General features: G+C 39.2%; 1 protein-coding gene across 7 annotated transcripts in view; it reads left to right on the forward strand.

Annotated features, from left to right (window-relative positions):
- Positions 1-3,618, forward strand: part of SNX13 (sorting nexin 13) — a 67,887-nt gene extending 64,269 nt beyond the window's left edge. For all 7 annotated transcript variants that reach the window (XM_039548718.1, XM_039548716.1, XM_019285735.3 and 4 more), the window contains one exon: positions 48-3,618. In XM_039548718.1, the coding sequence (XP_039404652.1) occupies positions 48-295 (248 nt within the window). In that variant the 3' untranslated portion in view covers positions 296-3,618. The remainder of the gene's footprint in view (positions 1-47) is intronic.
- The last annotated feature ends 15,578 nt before the right edge of the window (positions 3,619-19,196 follow it).

Below are 19,196 nucleotides of genomic sequence, written 5' to 3' on the forward strand. Positions count from 1 at the left end.
GGAAGTAGAATTTAGCTTAAACTTCTTTGTAACTTCTGTTTTTGTAGATGAACTGAAGCACATCATAGGCGCTGAGACTACACGGAAAGGCATCCTTCGGGTCTTTGAAATGTTCCAGCATAGTCAGCTGAATAAGAGAATGGTGTATGTGTTTCTGGAGAGATTCCTCGAAACCTTATTTCCACAAAATAAGTTTCCTGAGCTCTTCAACAAACTGCATTCAAGGTCAAAGCAAATGCAGAGGTATAAGCAGAGACTACACTCTACTCAAGCGCCTTCCTTACAGAAAAGGTGACACTTCAAATCTATTAAGCTGGTGTTTGTTTGTCCAGGATTAATTACTTGGGCAGATTCTCTGGGGCTTCAAACTCACATGCTGTCATTTCTGCACCAGTCTTCTAGTGTCACATATTAGATTATTAATGCATCTGTAAGACCTGTGGATCTTCTCATCTTCACTTGTAATTCAACCACTACCAGAATGGTTTGTGTGTCTTAAATGATTTGGTGCATCTTCATGCAACATTGAGAAGAAAACTGGCCCAGTATATCAGAATGCTGTTCCCTTCCGTTCTGAGTTGATGTTTTGCCAGCAACGAAAAGTGCCAGACTGTTCAAGTAAAGCACAACTATGGTGATACAATTGAAGAAAAGGCTGTTTTGGCACTGGGAGATAGTGCAATGTGTGACAGTCAGGTGGAATTGTTCTATGCTACAACTGTTGAGGCTCTGTAGGGCTATTTTAACATTCCTGTAAAGGCTGAGTTAACCAGAAAAGCAGTCTCTGGAATAGCAGGTTCATAGGAGAGAGGAGAAATAGCTATAGCCCCATCATAAAAGTACATTCATTGAATAAAAGTTGAGGTAAGGTGGCTTTTATGCCACATTTGCATCATCTTTCATATTTTGAAAATTAAACTAACCTTATATCTAATGGGGGTTTTAGTAAAAGCAGAGGTGCAGTAGAAACAAACCCTTTATTCTGATTATTGTGTAGCTTTAAGGGCCATATGCTGCTCTTACAGCGCCTGGCATACATTTTGCATGTAACTTCAGTGGAGAAGGAGCATCATATTTGTGTTCAATTGGTCTACTGGAACATAAGTCAAGTTGATAGTTGTAGAAGGAAAGGGATATATGTTTCAAAGAGGATAGGTATTGTGTTAGAAGATGAGGAAATTGCACTAAGACACAGTTTACACACTACTCCCCACTAAAATCTGGAACTTTTTTGGGATGTAAAAGACTATGTCCTATTTAATTGAAAGATTCCTTACCTTTTAGTGTGTAAGCCTCATGTGGAAAAATGTTAGAATTACTTGGTTCCTCGCAGGTAAAAGATTTCATTAGTCATATGCAAACACTTGGAAATTTCTGAATGCATCTCAGTGTATATATGAAAATAAAAAGGAAATAAAACTACGATATTTTTTTAAATAATTTTTTTATTTTTTGCATAGTGTAAAATTTTAATAAAAATTTGACATCAAGGCCCCACATCCATCTGTTTAGTTTCATTGAAGAAGTTCTGTCCAATTAAAAATACAGTAACATCTGAATAATCCTGTTTGGCCGCAGCATATCTCAGTTTGTGTTTTCTTTTCCATAGTCCCCAACTGTTTGAGCACTACTATCTTGAGTGAATAGAGGGTAATCTTTTAGAGTCCCTTTTTTTCTGAATGCTAAACACAGGGTAAGATACAGCTATGGATCAAGGATCCCAAGGATCCTTGTAGTAATTTGTGTCGTAATGGGAACAAATGGTCCTTTTATGCAAGTGAGACAGAGACCTTTGATGAAAGCATTCTGAGACAAGATAGAAGGCTCTCAAAGGACCTCGTTAAATTGACTGACACCTCTATATAGATAATTTTTCTCATGGACTCTATTAATGAAATGTAGCCTTTTATCATACTGCTTAATGATGATCATATTGTACTGTTAACGTTCTCATACAGTATGCATGGGCTCAAGTGCACTTGTTTTTTTCTTTATTGCAGAACTAAATGCTGTAAATTAAATCCCTTTCTTTTGTAATCCCTATGAAGACAACTTGGTAAATGTAGAAGAAGCCCTCTCCCTTCCTCTCTGCAGGTTCTCTAGAAGTGTGATGGTTAAATGCTTTTGAATTTAACAAAATTCCTGAGTTCTGTGTGAAGTAATCAACATAGCCAGCTCCTATTGTTTACATGCCTGTATCTTCCTCTGATGTCAGGGTGCTCAACCATAACTGATATCTGACTGATGAAAGATCATTCAGCAGTTGTTCTTGGTGATACAGTAAATATCTCATTAATCCTACCAAATCTAATTTATGTCTTTTAAGTCACTGAATTTGTTAAGCAGTATGAAAGTTGGAAGTTCACATACTGTTTCGTCAAATCTGTGGAACCTTTTAACTATCTGTAGGTACCATGAAAAATTTCAAGAGGATAGTGATAATATACAAATTTGGCTTTTTTTTTTTTTTTTTTTAAGTTATCTGGTACATTTCTGTACAAAAATAAAATAATATCTCTAGGAATGTGAACTGAACATAATACACCGTGTTTATTAGTCGTTTTACTTAATGAATTTATTACATATACCTATACACACATTTATATACGCATGTGTGCATATGTATATATGTATTGAAATTTTGTCTTCTGTATTTAATTACAGAATGTGGCTTCCTAATTCAGTGGTCCCTGTTGGCTGGCAAGAACCATCAGAAATGAGTACTTTTTGTTAAAGTGAATTTGTATGTCTCTTGATTTAAAAGGTTTTCCTGTCAACGATTTAAAGTACCCACCCTGTAAACCCATGCAGCCTAGTATCCTAGGAAGTTTCCAAAACTGAATGTTAATACACAGCAGTCTGGGTGTTTCTTCTGGCCTTTAGGTGCTGTGACTGGCCGCTGAAAATTGTGCCATTGTCAATAAATGCACTTGTTTTAGCCTTAATTATTTTTAAGAGAAAATGAGCAATTGAATTTTTCATTTGGTCCATCCTCAAGCTTGTGCTGCTGGTGTTTGCTAGAACTAAACAGTAAATTTTAAGTGCTACCAGAATGTGTACCAAAATGAAACTATATAAATTCCACAATCTAAATTTTAATTTTGTGCAATATTTTCATTTAATGCATGTGTATTTGAATAGCTGTAAAATAAATGAATTTTTAATGTTCTGAAGTCTAGGTTAAAAATGTCTTCTCAGCTGAACAATTCTGCATTCTGTTGTTATGTTAGTTTATTTAAGGACTTGTTTTAAAAGTCTTACTTGTTACTCCTTTGTTAATTCCTTTGTTCTCAATGATCCTTGCTCTCCTGAGCAAAGTTCATATATTACAAGGGAAGAATCTGAAGAACACATCTCATAAACTCATAGAGCTGTTCTAAATTACTTGTGCATATCATTGTACAGTAAGTGTCAGCTGTGTGCCTAATTGTTCTGTTGATGCTTTTCCCCTCCCTTCCCCCTTCTCTCGTTTCTGTAACAAAGAATGAACATGAAACGGGCTGCCATGGTCACTTCTACTGAATGGCAGAGGACTCTGAATTTTTTTTTGGAGTTTGCATTTATGTTCTGTCCAATAGAAAGCTAAAAAATTACACTAATAAAGTATTAACAGGATTACTATGAGTCTCCATTTATTTTTCAAATAACTGTCTCACTAGCAGGTACAAAAGGTCACTAAAGATAAAACTACTGCTATTTAAATAAAGCAACCATTTTTTGATTATTTTTTTGACATATAAACTGGGTTTGCTTCTAACAAATTAATCTCTACATTCATTTTTGACCAGTGTTTGCAGAGAGTCCTGTATTTTAAAAAGAAGCAGAAATAATGGGATTGTATGATGGGGGGGGGCGGGTTATATTGGTGTGGATTTTTTTACTCTTTGGCTTTTTCCCCAGGGTTTATTTTTGCAGCAGCTGGATCTACCATGGGATCACAATTGTTACCCTTGATATATTTATTCCAGCTGTTTCACATTCATCAAAAAAATGTCCTGAGCTACAGAGATGTTAGTTCTTTGACCCTTGAGTAAAGTGTTTACCGCTTTGTCTTGCTACAGGATATAGAGACATACCAGGAATTTTACTAGCTGATTGGAAGTTCTTATTTGTTGAACCTGTTATCCTAGGGTAATTTCATGGCAAAAATACACTCCATAATAAGCTTATTTTTCAAAAAGTTTCTATAATGTCTGCCCTTTGCTCACTGAGGGTTATATGTGTCTGTGGTTTATTTAAATCTTCAGTCTATCAGATTACTTAATTTTGGTTTTGATGTCTAGTGCAGTGTGATTGCTAAAGTTTTCATGGAGTTCAGTAGTCAGCATCAGTCTTCCTTGACTTAGCTACAAATTCCATAATTTATCTCTTGAAAGAAAGGAAATTGTATCATGAAAAGAATTAGTTCACTTTTGTTATGTGTTTCAGAAGAAATTAAGCTTTAATAAACACTTCAAACATGTATGCCACTACAGTGTCCTTCCCCAAAATACGTTTGACTACTTTTGTATTCAGATATCTCAAACAACTGTTTCCCAGTTACTTGAGATATTTGCCATGTCTCTGAATTACTATGGCATGTTGGGCTTGGGATAATCTGCACGGGTCTGTTAAATAATTTTATCCTGGTTCAGCAAGGGCTACCTGGAATTCTCATTTGGCATTTTAGAATTGGACTAGTACATAAATTAATTCTGAGGTTGGGCTTAAGTAGTGAACAAGATTATATTGAATTTGTTGGCAATCAAGACCTACTAAATGGAAATAAGGAATGTAGATTTCAAAAACTGTATTGTTCTTTCTGACCATAACACTTTTAAACACGAGTCCAAAGTAGTCTGTTGAGGTTTTGTGCTGCATTTTCTCAACTTGAGCTCTGGAAACATGTTAATTCTGAATTAAATTGAGAGATAATGATGAAATTTTTCTGTTACCAACTTTTGGGAGTTTGAGGTAAGAGATTCTAAAAATTATTGAGAAATGGGAATCTTCTTCTTCATGTAGAACACGTGAAAGATGGTTCTGTGAGTTACCTGGTAATTCCACGTACAGAACAGCCAGAACTTTCACTTCTTTTTGTTCTTGTTCTTAAAATAGCCAGCCTGTATTAGGGTAAATACAAAACTCTGCAGATGTCAGCTCCCCTTAGCAAGCTACAGGTTTGTTATTTTTCAGTGTGATGGTAAAGCTGGAATTTGATTATCAAAGGCAATGTTTTTGTTACCAAGAACTTCATACAAAACATTCCTTTATAGTCTGTTTAAAAAATTGTTTTAACATCTTACTCAATTGTATGTTATCTATGTTGATTTAAAACACTGGCTTCCCCATTAATCCTGAACATCATTTCTGCAAACAGATGATGCCTTTCCGTGCTGGGTCCTAAAGTCCTGATCACAGTCTTAGATTGTTGCTCCGGCCCCCCTGTAATTTGCCGGCAAAGAGAGGGGCAAAGCAAGATGTGTTCCAACCCAAGACTGCGAGTTTCAAGGTCTTTAGGGTCCCTTCGTTGTCGCCAGCAACTGATGCCTTTTCCTGGTCTTAAAATCAAGAGGCATACACAGTTAGAAGGGGAAAAGGGATTTTTCCTTGGTATTTATTCTTAAGGATCCTTAGGTGTACACGTCCAGGTCATATGCATCGAGATGTACCCCACCGAGTCTTTCCCTGTGTCTCTGTGTCTCTCCTCTCGTGTCTTCCTCCCCCAACATTGGGTATAACATTATAGGCTTTACTAATTAGCATATCTATCAAAGATTCCCCAATGAGAGGTTCAAGTGAGCCCCCCCCTCCCCAAGGAACCTTCCCCTGGATGGTTCTATCTTGGTTTACAGAATGTGTTCTGGAGAGGACCTTGGGGTCTGGGGCACACTGATCCCTAGCTACGAAGCTTCTAAAATGTTTAGTCTCTTAGCTTAACAAACAAGTCCAAGAATATAGGCAAAAAGCACTAGGAATACAGAAGCTGTAAAAAGGTATAACAGGGGTATAACAGGGGTATAAAAGAAAAGGCAAAAATCTTCATGGCATCACAGACAAGACCTGTTTATATCTAAGGTAAAAACGCGGGTATCTGAGCGGGAAAAGGATAGGAGCTCCACGCAATGTTCTTCCGTCTTGGAGAATTGGATCACTGCAAAAGTGAAAGTGGGATGTCATGCATTTGGAAATTCACCAATTTTGCTGCCTTTGTGCAGTGCCATGTCATGGAAGCATGGGCTCATGGTTCTGTGGACCTCATGGAAAATATGTTAGTTTTTATTACATGTGGATTCTAAGTGTTGCTGAGGCTAGCGGCGAGTAGTTGTGGTAAATGCCTCTGAATGGGTTGGAGCCTCGCCGTTCCCTCTAAGGAGGGAAGTGTAGCCCCTAGAAATGTGAGTGTTACTGACAAGGGTTCTGTAGACCCAACACATGGGGTGTCACCGCTGAAAGAACCTCCTGAAGCACCTGAGTGATGCCGAGTGATTTCACATAGAAACACCTGTGCTGTTCCACTTGCTGTAGAATCCATCCTTTTTTACTTTCTGTCAGTGGTATTGCTATTGCCAAGGATATCGTGGTCTCTAGAGGGTGTGTCGTCCTGAGCCTGAGGAGTGTAGTAATACTGGATAGATGGCTGTGTAGGAGGACTCTTGGCTTGACAGTCATAATATTTTTCTTCTAGTATAGTGGACTACAACTGAAAAGAATCCGTAGGAAGCAATAACAAGAATAAGAGGAATTTTAAATAATAATTAAGATTAATTATTAAGAATAATAACTTTAAAAGTTATTTTAACTAGAAACTTTTGTACTGATGATTTATTTATTTGATACCAAGTCAAGTGATCCCTTACTAAACTGAGAGAGATGTGGCTCTCATAGTGGGTCTATTAACCCATTTCTTAGAAAACCAACAGTAAAATTTTGTACTCACTTAGCAACAGCATGTGAAGTACAATATTCTCAGTTCATTGACTTGAGAGAGAATTGGATACACTGAAAAGAAAACACTGCAGAAGAAAAATTGAGGTGGGTTAGAAATTCCTCTCAATTTCATATTCATTTTGAAAACTTAAATAAAACCTCTATCAACATCCCATTCCAATACTTTAAGCTTTTACACTATTTATACAAATTAGACAGTAAATAGTTGAATTTTGCAGCATAATTGATTCTTTGTGCATGTGTACTTCTGAGACTTACACATTTTGTATTGAGCATTTCACCTCAGAGAAATACTATTTCACATGCAATACTTTTCTTTCCTATTAGCTATTTGTAGGTTTTATCACAAATGACGAGAAGCACTCTCCAAATAAACTGCCTAGTCTTTGCAAACTGCTTTGGTTGATCACATCAAAATAAGTTAAATTTGCTCAGCTAGAAAATACTTCTCTTTTTGTTAAAAGACATAAAAGACTAAGTGCCAGCACTAGGAATTGCCAGAGGTAATGTTTGCTGCTTCTGATTATTTAACAATCAGCAAATCTCATGTTCTTTCTTCCAAGGAAATCGAAACCAAGGAAGTCTAACACATAACATTAAGTTATATATATGTACATAAGTGTATGTTGTGTGTTGCAAAGTATAGAATTAAGTACAATCCTCCTGACCATTTCTGGGGGAAATGTGCAGTTTTAAAATCAAATATGGGGAAATGAAGAATTATGCTCTTGATTTTTAAAAAAACATAAAATATGCCAATCTTAACACCTTTTTTTAAGAATCCTTTTTGGTTGATTATTTTCTTTTTTTTAATCTAATCACTACTTTTATACTTGTAATAATCCCTAATGTCAAAAATACTCCCCCCCCCCCAAAAAAAAAAAGAGAGGACTGGCATACATTTGCATGTCCCTTTGGCTACTCGGAGTGTTTTCAGCTACTTGGAATGTTTTTCATGAACTTGCTCTTAAAATATGGACAAATGTAAACATGTTTATGGTAAGTGATGCCATGCATCCATGCATTGCTTAAACAGCAGTGGTACTAGCTTAAAGGCAGAGGGGTTGTCTCTATAGAGGCAATGTGGGCGAACAACTGTGTTTTGTGGGCATTACGGATGTTCAGAGCATGGGAGCACCAGAGTTGTTAAAGAATTCTTTCAAAGCAGAGGGGGACACAGTGAACTCTTGGCTAGCAGAGGCTGATTACAAAACAGTAATGCACATACTGGTCGAGCACAGGAATGGGCTCCCCAGGGAATGGTCACAGCACCGAGTCTGTCTGAGATCAAGGAGTGTCTGGACAGCACTCAGGCACATGGTGTGATTTTTGGTGGTGTCCTGGGCTCCAGGACTTGGACTCACTGATCCTTTTGAGTCCCTTCCAGCTCAGGATACTCTGTTGTATGATTCATGAATTGCTGTCTGAGCCTCTTTTGACCATCTATGCTTTTGCCTTCTATGTGGTGGCCATCCCTTTAAGTTAAATGAGAAGGAAACCACAGTAAAGACTTCTGTTTATGTGCCTGTTTTTTATGGGCCTGGAATAATTTCATTTAAATGAATCTTATCTTTCCTATTAACAATTCCACATATAAGCTAAATTCCATTCTAACAGCCTGCTGCATCTTTTAGGTAATTTCATTTCACAAGTCCTAAGGAAAAAATATTCTAAGGATAATTGCCTGGGATTTTGCATGCTTGCATAGTGTATTACCGTAACACATCAAGTTAAAAAAATTCTACTCTTGCTTTTTTATTTAATTATGTTTGAAGTAAACCAGACAATTCTAGTATTGTTTGTGCTCAGTAGGTTTTACAGCAACAACTATTTACTCAGTGTAGGAATAAGTTTGAAAGACTGTTTTTAGTAAAACTAACTTAAACTTACAAAAAAATGTAAAGTATTTCCAAATACAATTAAACCTGATAAAAAATTTGCTCTTTTTCAACTCTGTAGTCAAAATCTAACATTTGTTGTTGTTGTTGTTCCTCAAGTTGCTTTGTTGTAGGTACAAGCAGGGGATAGCATGTTTCTAAAAGCAGATGTATTTTGAAGGAGATTGCATAGTGCACATGTGGAGTCGAATGATGCTCGTGACAAGGTACTCGTGGACAGGCAGTGATGTTACTGAGCGCTGTTAGGAAGAAGTGGAGTAGAGGAGCTGAAACCCTCTTGAACTGTAGAGGTTAAAAAGAGGTCAGGCACTGGAGTTCTTGAATCTATACCCCTTCCTCTTGTCCGTCCTTCCCACTCCCTGCAGAGTGTTTTGGTTATGCTTTATGGCTTCAAAATTCAAGAAGCTTGTCTCCTGGCGTGATTTGCTGCTGACATTTCATAAGAATAATTGGTTGTATGAGATGAAAATAAATACTTCAGAAATATTTATGGATTTTCATCCAAAGCTTCATGGCAGCTAGTTCCAGGCCTCTGTTCTCATTTATTCTAACCCTGAGCCATGTTCCTGGTCTACATTCCTCTCTCTTTGCACAGTGTTTTATGTTCTGTGTTTTTTATCAGTGTGTGATGGTCCAGTAGTGCCTGAGATCTGCTTGGTATAAAGGCAGTGATTGTGTGTCAGTATGATCAGTGCATGCAGTAAAGGAGCTCCACTGGGGGAAAACTGACACACAGCAGGTGTGCAAGGAATAAGCAAAAACATTTTACTATGATAAAGATCATGAAACTGAAGGCCAGAGAATGTCAACTATTTCTAAGACCCCTGACATTTTCATAAAGTGGTCTTATGGTACATGCTTGCCATCATCTGTTCAGCTGTGGAGGGTTTTGAGAAAAAAAAGTTAATTCAATGCTGCTGTCCTTGACAAAGTCCCAAAACTTCATGTTATGCACAAAAGTCTGTAAGCATAAAAATTAGTGGAAGGTGTAGTTTGAAATATTTTCTCCCAAAGCACTTGGTCTTTGTGCACTGTAGCACATTTGGGGTTGTTTGAGGATGGGATGCTTTGCAGTTTGGTTTCAGGGGTGCAGGAGTTTGTGTTTCTGAGCCCCACAGGACAGGGCTGAATATTTGCTACAGCCAGGTGTGATGCAAGATGGGCACAACCTTGCACAGAGAGAGGTAAGCTCCACCAAAGGCGTTTGCTCTGATAATTCTGGTGCTTTTGGGAAGAGAGAAAGGTCTGTTTTGAAAGCTACACTTCTGAAGTTCTCTGTTCCCACAGACCTGCTGATCCTTTTGTGTCAGAAGAGACTTTTCTGAAATTACGAAGGCTGTGGGTGTACAAGGAGGTTGCCCTGGATTTAGCAGTTGGATCCGGTATATGTTCTTTTCAAAATTACCTACCGAAAGTCAGGGATCTCCTTGGCATCTGAGTCAGATCAAGAGAGATGACTGGTGTGTTTGCAGATCGATTTGCTGGAAATCTGCCCTAGTTTCCCTCCTAGGAAAGAAGCTTCAAGTAGGAATAGATTGTGTGGAGCCTGCACTGAAGCCTTGAGGAACCTCTGGTGAGTCCCCCAGCTGAGAGTGGGCCAGGCTCAATGCTGAGCCCATGGGAGCCTCCATGTCTGAACAGAGAGACTGCCCAGGCAGTGGAAGAAGAGTTTTGTATCCCAGCATGTGGAGGAATGACGTTCAGGTCTAGCGGTATCTGGGTGATCTCCTGCACCTTTCTTCCGTGGAGCCCCAAATGGAGGCTGTAGGAAATCATGGCTCTGCTTTCAGGGGCACAGAAAGAGCACAAGGCTCTTCAGGGAGCAATTTGGTCCGTCACTTTTCATTTTAGTCCTCACCAGGAACTTCAGGATGGTGCTCACGGGTTGCAGCTTATTCTCTGAACAATAACTAGTAAGATAGCCTTGAATGATAGAGATTAATAAATCCATTACTTTTCCAGGCTGGTGCTACTTTGAAGCCCTGTCTTTAGTGCTCTTTTTTAAAAGAATAGAATTTAACTGTTTGTGTCACCATATTTTTGCTTTGGTGTATCGGTCTGGCCAGCCCAGCTTCACAGTAGTTGGCACTTTTACCCTCTTGGAAAAAAAGCCTCGCTACAGGTGTTTTTCTTTTTCTATAAGGGGGTTCTAGAAGGTCACAGAAGCATGAAATCTATCCTAATTCAGCTTAGCTGCTAATCACAGAGAGAGAAAGGAAAGTGTGACTGAGTATTGAGTAAATGTCAGTTGGCACCTGTTTTCACAATCTCAATTTGTTTTTCTTCTCACACCATATTACACCTCTTAATTTAATTTGTGACTAGCCTTTTCTCCTTCCAGCTGTCCAGGGCTGCAGGGCACACGTTCCAGCTGGTGTTATCGGGGGCTTTGCTCAGCCTGAGGACTGAGCTGAGCAAATCACCCAAGTCCTGCAGCCGCCCAGGATCTGGGTACTCTCTTGCTGCCTTATCTCACTTACAGGCTGGTAACTTGATTCCCTGGACCTGAAATGGAATATGCATATTTCAAATACCTTTAAAAAGTCTTTCCCATCCTAACTATGTTGTTTTGGGATTAAAATGGACTTTAGGTAACAGAGTGGCCCATTCATCAGCTTTGCAATAATTATGGTGCTAATGTTGATTTAAGTTTGTTTTTTTGAAGAGAAAGGTTCCTAATGGCATTTGCAGAAGGGTAGGCTGTCTGGCAGTTGTGCTCTGAGCGTGTCACGTGTAAGGGCTGCATTCTCCTTCTCTCCCGTGTGAAAGCACATGAAAAACAGCAGGGTGGGAGAAATCCAACATCCCAGCCCCGTGCCCCAGAAAAGTTTAAGGCAGTCCCAGAGTGACGTTCAGAGAAGTAGCAAATTTAATTTCTTGGACCTCAAGATATGATAGCTTAATCCTTCCTCTCCAGAACATCTATCTTCAAAAATAAGATGCAATACTGTCTGGCAAAATTAATAGACAGACTGAGAGATGATGAATTTTAAGATAGAGAAGCCAGTGTTATCGCCAGAGCTTCTCTTTGTGTAGATCTTGGCATTCCAGGTCAAGAGAGAAGGAAATTGCCCAGCCCTGTTCTCCCTAAGCAAATGTTTCTTGTCTTCTCTCAACTCTCTGAATTTCTAAAAATTACAGTGTGTGTATGTTGTAGTGCATATTATTAAATAGGCTGTTAATTTGCTGTACAGAAGCTAATCTGTTACCAGCTGTGACTACCAGTGAAACTTGCTAGCTAAGGATACTTCCATCCTGATCAGCTCATTTTTTTACAAAAATCACTATCACAATTTCTCTGACTGCTGTTAGCAATTTCTCCCATTTTAATTGTGGAAAAGTCCTTTATAGTGGTATGGTCCCTATATTAAATGATGCTGCTTCTTTTCCTCTCCATAAGTGGTTCCAGAGAGTGAATATGTTAGCAGTTGTCTTTCAATAAGTAGTCAGATTGAAAATGTGTTCCTGAAAATGGGTTCTATACTGAAGAACTGTATGAAGGGTTTTTTGTTGACAGTTTTTGTTTGTTTGTTTAGTTTGTTTGTTGTTGTTTTTTTGGGAGGGCTTGGTGGCTTTGGATGGAAAAAAAATTGAAAAACATTTCATTTAGAAGCAATTTTGGTCAGCACAGGCTGTGGTTATGGATGGTATTGGCAGGGCAGGCATCAGACACATGGTCTTGGAGGTGGAAAGGGCAAAGACCTAGGTGGGAGTGACTGTCAGCCCTGCCAGCTCACAGAGGCTGTTTAAGGAAGCTCTAGAAAGTCTCTCATTTTCCCAAACCCTAAACAATTGCATTGTTTGTATTAAGGATGACCCAATATTGTATTTCATTTCGGCAGGTCATCCTCTGTTGCCCTTCTCTATCATTTTCTTGGCTTTATGTAAAAGCTCCTGGTGGGCAAAGGATCTGACATCTATTGAAATGTTACTCCCATTCTGCATGTATTTCATGGATGTGGGATGGATATTTGAGAAGAAACAACCTTTCAGTCTTCAGGTTTTGATTTTTAGTAAGTCTCTGCTTGCACATGATGACTAAAGAGGAATTTTTAGAAAAGTCACTCTTGTCACAGCTGGTGACTGCTTGAAGCCTGAAACTTAACACATGTTGAAGCTATCATCATATAGGTTATTGCAGTTTGCTGTGTCCCCCAGCCTTGGCAAGGGCAGTCTTATCTCTGCAGAGTACTGCCACAAAGACTGTATTTTTAACTGCATAATTTTCTGCTTTTCTTGCTGTAGTTGTTTTCATATCTTTTTAGTCGCCCAGAACCTGTAGAAGCAGTAACAGGAAAAATTAAGCTGCAGAGAGATCCCATAACAAAGTCAGAAAAGTACACTTTGGCAGTTTTTGGCAAATGATATTTATAAAAACCACCACATACTCATTTTGATTTGCAATAGTCCTTTTTTTTTCCCCAAGAAACCGTCCCAGCTGTACTACTTTATAGTTCTCTTAGACCTGCTTCCTGTGTGCAGCAAATGCACTTTGAGCAAATGTGAAGAGTCTGGTGCCCAGGTGCAGTGTGGTAGCTGCTTCTGCAGCTGGTGGGAGACCTGGGTCTGCTCATAGCATCAACTTCCTAATCACCCTGGTGCAATGCATGAGATAGATACATCCACCGAGTGACAAAGATTAATTTTTCTTCATTTTTATGATATTTTCTGCTCTCCTTATAGTGCCTGATATTTGGCAAAATTATGCCATAAAAATTGGAAGATTCCCTGTTTTGAATTTCTTTTTCATCTCTCCTAGTCTTGCAGGTTTGCCATAATAGAATTATTGGGCTGTTTTTTGTTTTTTGTTTGCCTATATTTACTTATATTTTGTACTGATTGACACTACTTTGAATCAAAAATGTGCAGATGGTAGCACCTGATTTTCACAGATTTCCAGCTAAACTTAGAAAGCAGAAGGTTTGTATAAAATGCTGAAAGAGATTTATGGCTTGCTGGCAGTCTTCCCTCCCTCTTGCCTCACTTTTCCATCTTTATTTTAACCCTTACATTGAACACTGCCCTTTCAAAAAGGTATTATGGGTCTGATACGGCAAATAATTTTACTTGTGTGCCCATTGCTGATGACAGAAATTTCAGGTAAAACTTCAGTGTGTGCAGGTTAATCTGTAGAGGCTGCTGAATTTCTCTTGCATTCTCTCTAATGAGGGATGCTGCTGCCCAAGATTGTCGCACTGAGATAGAGAAAAGTGAAGCTTGGACGAGAAGGAAACACTAGGAAAATTTATTTGCCTAATTATCCCTTGTGGGAGCAGGCTGGATTCAACTTCCAAAGATCCTTATGTGTCCTGATGAACTTTTATTTTTCTAAGTGCAGAGAAATTCCCTAACAAAAAACCACTGGCTTTAAAGTAGGACCACTTAAAAATAAGTGTTCCTCTTTTCCTGCAGTAAAAGTTGCTATTCTGAGTATTTCAGGCCCAGCACATTTTGAAAAGTTATGAGGAGTTACACAAAACAAAGTCTGTGAGGAGAAGTGGTGCATCCTTTTCCTGCAAGGAGGAAGAGGCTTCTCTTGAAAGGAGCCATGTATTCAGTTAAGAGAAGCGAGGTTTCCTGGTTGAAAGTGCAGCAAGATTCTCTACAGAAGAAAATACAGAGATTTATTTTATCAGCTCTGAATAATTGATTCAAATCTATGAAATGAGACCTCCAAAATAATTACCCGTTTTAGAAGGTCCCTATTATATGGATACTGTAGTGTCTGTATGACTTTTCTGTCAGACCTGAACACCTCTTGTCCTGTGTGTCTTAAATTACTCACGCTGAACTCTACTCCCTGCCCAGCATGGTGGGGGAAGAAGGCAGTAAACCTGTTACTGTGTGGCAAGAGAAGATCTGCAGAGCTGGGGAAAGGCCTGCAGCACAAATCTTATGAGGAGGGAGCTGGGATTGTTTACCCTGGAGAAAAGGAGACTCAGGGAAGACCTTATGGCTCTCCACAAGTGCCTGAAAGGAGGCTGTAGCGAGGTGGGACCCAGTCTTTTCTTCCAGGTAACAAGTGACAGGACAAGAGGAAATGGCCTCAAGTTGCACCAGAGGAGGTTTAGATTGGATATTAGGAAAAAATCATTATCTGAACATGTTGCCAAGTACTGGCACAGGCTGCCCAGGGAAGTGGTGGAATGGCCACCCCTACAGGTATTTAAGAGATGTGTAGATGTAGCACTCAGGGGCACGGTTTAGTGGTGAATTTGGTTAATGGTTGAACATAATGGTTTATGTTAAAGATCATTTTCAACCTAAATGATTCCATGATTCTCTGAAATTTGTCTGAAGCCTCTGCTGCTGGAAGGACGTGGCCTGAGCACTCCCTCGCTGGTCTCTGCCTGAAGGACTCCAGTCCTTCATTATTCACTGCTTCAGCCATCTGTGTTCACCTGGATCTTTTTGCATGGCTGAGAATTAAAAATGGTGTTTAAGGTCTTTGATGGCAATACCTAATAACTGAGAGCTGCTGTTTGTTCAAGCTACCTTTGTTAATTGTGTCCCCCTGCCTCTTTCTGTTCAGGTTTTGTGAACACGCATTTTTAGGTTAGACATGCTTCACGACCAAATCTACTCGTTAAAGGAAACTTTGCTGCCTCAGGTTTTTATGGCTGATTACCCTAGCTTAAACATAGATGCAGGTTTCCCTGAAAGAACATCTTTTCCAGGGCAATTACGACTTTGCTTTTGGCTGCTGACTCCTGTACCAAGTATCATGGTGTATAACTAAGGCAGGAAGTACATGACTGTAGTTGTTGCCTGTCTTGTACTTGCCCTTGTTACTGGCAAGCTCTCAGACAAATGAAATGTTCAGAGCAGTATGTTTCTCCCAATGTTCATTGCCAAATCAGGGTTTCATAACTGGTAATATTTGGGTGCCTTTAGACAGAAATATTTTCTGTCTCTGTTCAACTAAAAGTGCAATTAATAACTGTTACTGCATTTATTTTAAAAGTTAATCTTTTATGTAAAAAACTTCTAAAGTAATACTTAAAGTGAAGGATATCAAGCATTTATTGAAGGGTGACCTAGACTTTTCATGTGCAACTATGCCTAATCTAAGCACACTGAAATATAACATCATTATCTAAGTTCAAGGGGAAAATTTGTATTGGGTTTTTTGCAAAGTTTAGCACAATGGTGGTGCCCCCCCCAACATTTCCCCTCACAGAGGGAGGGCTGCAAGGCTCTCTGGCAATGCAGAAAGAAGTATGCTGCTGCTTTTTTCTTTTCCTGTATTTGCCGAGAAGGAGGGGTGCTATCAGCAACCGTAACAAACTTGAGCAGAGAGGACTTCCCAATGACCTGATGACTGACTGGTTTTAATGACCCTCAGCTTTCCTCTGGTTCATTAACTCTCCTAGGTAGTCATTAATCCCCAGGAAACATCCTGCGCCTCAATGTTCAGTGTTTAAAGACATGACAGTCTTTTGTAGATATTTTTCCTACAAAGCATCCAAAACACATATTCAACTAAATTTTTTTTTCTTTCCAGATGTTACAGTGTTTTTCAGTCTCCAGGAGGAATCTTCTCTTATCTTAGTGATTTATTTTGGCCTTATGTTGTGTTGGTATGCAGCTAGTGTATGTCTGTGATTTGAAGGTTTCCACACCCTCTGGTCTTGGGGCCTTTACTCTCATTTTGTTAAATGAAATGCAAACGTCTCTGCACAACATAATGATTGTTGTGCTTTGAAACACATAATTTATTGACCTAATTCTTGATTTCTGTCCTTTACAGTCACTTTTCTGTACTGATGCCCAGAACAAGAGCCTCTTGCAGAGGATGGAGGGATTGATGCTGTAACTGGCCCAAACCCATCCATTAACTATCGGAGCCAGGGATGAAGAACCCTGGGCCTCAGCAGCCACAGCATGGCTTGAATAGATGGTGCCTCAAAGGACCAGAAATACTTTGATTCTACTCTCATGTGCACTTATTTCCTTTAATATAGGGCTGTTTAGAGTTATCAGGATGATTCTTTGAAAAAATTTACATGATGATGCAAAAGCATCTGCTGCAAGGCACAGCTGAGTCCCAGAGAAAACAGCCCATTTTGGGGTTTGTGCTGTTTTGGGAGGTGCATTGGTGTGCCAAACACTTGATTTGGCAGTGGTGGGGAATGCTGACACTGAGCATGTCATGGCACTGCTGAGAAGCCTCTGCTGCTGGTTCTGTTTGTGGACAAGCTCCTCCTTTAGTGTTAAATGTTTTGGAATCTGCAACATCTGAAATGAAATGGTTTGTTACTAATGGTAGACCTCTGTAGAGACTGATCTCTTGGTTTTACACACAGCCTGCAAGAGAGAGTTCTTTTCTCCAAACATAGAACTTCTTGAAACATTTCTGGGGTACAAAATATCAAGTTCTGTCAAATGTTGCCTGTGTTACAGTAATCCCTCCGGAGAGCAGAAGCACAGCTGTGATGGCTGTGAAAGTTCCCAATAAAACTCTTCTCTGTGATACCCTTCTGTCTCTTGGTGTGTCTCTGTCTACGCACAGGACCCTGAAAGGCAGAATGGCCGAACTTTCCCAAAATGCACAGAAATCCTGTGGCAGAAGAGTAGAGTTTGGTGAGTGAAAAATCATCCCAAACTTGTGTTTCCTCCTATTCAATAGGGGTCACAGAGTTTGTTGTGGTAAATCTCCCATTTCCTTCACTGGGTAAGGTGTCGTGAGTGGGAGCAGGTCCTGTGTAAGAAGTAGCTCCTTCCCCTTTATTTGTAGGAAATGATTTTCATTTCTTCTGTAAACCAGGGCTGAATTACTTTGTACTGTATGTGGGTTTTTTTCCTGCATACCTATTCAAATAGCCTTTTTGTGTGTTCAGACACCTATTAATTTTTTATTTTACTCCAGGTTCTTCCAGAAAGCAAAATTTACAGCATCTTTCCCATACAGAGCTTCTCTGGGCTCATTCTGTGTGAAAGGCAAATCCCACCTCCTGTAAAGGAAGCAGAGGTTTCCATTGAACCTACTTCTACTTTAAAAGTTCTCATGATCAGTTTCTCAGACATAAATGTAATTATAAATAAAGGTCCTGTTGCAAAATAATTCTACTTACCAAGAAATAACTTCTAAAAACTATATTATTTTCAGTTGGAATGCTTAATTTTAAGCTTATCTTTATTTCTAGAGATGAGGGTTTTTTTTCTATTTTGATGTTGTGTCTATTTAAAATTGAGTTGGTTTTCATTATTTGTTCTGCAGGCATGCCCAGGTCAAAGTCCTGCTGCTGGAGTCTGGCTGAAAACAGCACAAACATGAAACAAGATTGCCACCTCCTGGTTGGAAACTGGGCTGAATTGGATGTATTGCAACATATTTAAACAGATTTTAGATGACAATATGGACGCCTGCTTTTCTGGCTCTGTGCTAGCTAACTGCATGCCTGGTCAAAGACTGACTGTGATGAGTCGGGATCCCTGGGAGAGGGTGTCAGGCAGGGAAGCCACCACAATCATGTTTATTGCCTTTAGTCAGCTCTGTGGTCCCTTTTAAGCCCCAGAATCCAGGGGGCATACATAATGAGAAATTTAAAGATATTAAGTAATTGTAGCTGTGGGAAATTCAACCAGTTAGAGCTGTGTTTTCTGCATTAAAAATGGAAAAATAATTGTAGTGCCTAAAATATTCCTGTGGTGTTAAGACAAGGTAAATATTTAAATATTAGATGCCTTTAAACTATCCCTTGGAGAAACCAGTGGTGGGCAATGTAGATGTTTACCAGTAGCACTTTGCTTTCAGAATTTAGTACTAATTCCCCAATTTAATGTCTGGAAACGAAGCTAACAAATATTGGTTTAAGCACTGTGACAATATCTCCATATTCAATGTATGGTGGTATGGGTAAGATTTTGCAGTCCTATTCAGCTCCAAACCAAGGGTGACTTCCTTAACAAGTAGGAAGTGCAATATCAGAACTGAATCACTTAATTGATCTGGTATTTTTCTAGTAGAACAAGCAATCTTATATTTACCTTCCTACTGCAGATACTATTTTCTAAGGACATATACTTAACTGTTAGCATAACTCAGTATAATGGAAGAGAAGCTACAGACCTTAAACCACAGTATTTTATAAACAAACTATATCCCTAATGATTTTAAAGGGAGTATTTTACAAAACTGTCTGGCTGGGACCACTGTGGGTGGTCAGCCTTGCTGTGGGTCCCCTGTCTTGGCAGGTGCCTTTGCCTTGTCCACATGCAGGGGTGGCAGTGGCCAGTCCTCTCCCCAGCTGCCCAGTTATGCATGTATTCTTTCTTGGCTACTGGTTCTCCCTGTGACTGGTGTCTCTCTCTGGACACTGATAACAGGGACAAGCAACACATTTGGTTCTTTGCACCATTTTCATT

This window comes from Corvus cornix, chromosome 2 (genome assembly GCF_000738735.6).
Source record: "Corvus cornix cornix isolate S_Up_H32 chromosome 2, ASM73873v5, whole genome shotgun sequence".
Lineage (NCBI taxonomy): Eukaryota > Metazoa > Chordata > Aves > Passeriformes > Corvidae > Corvus > Corvus cornix.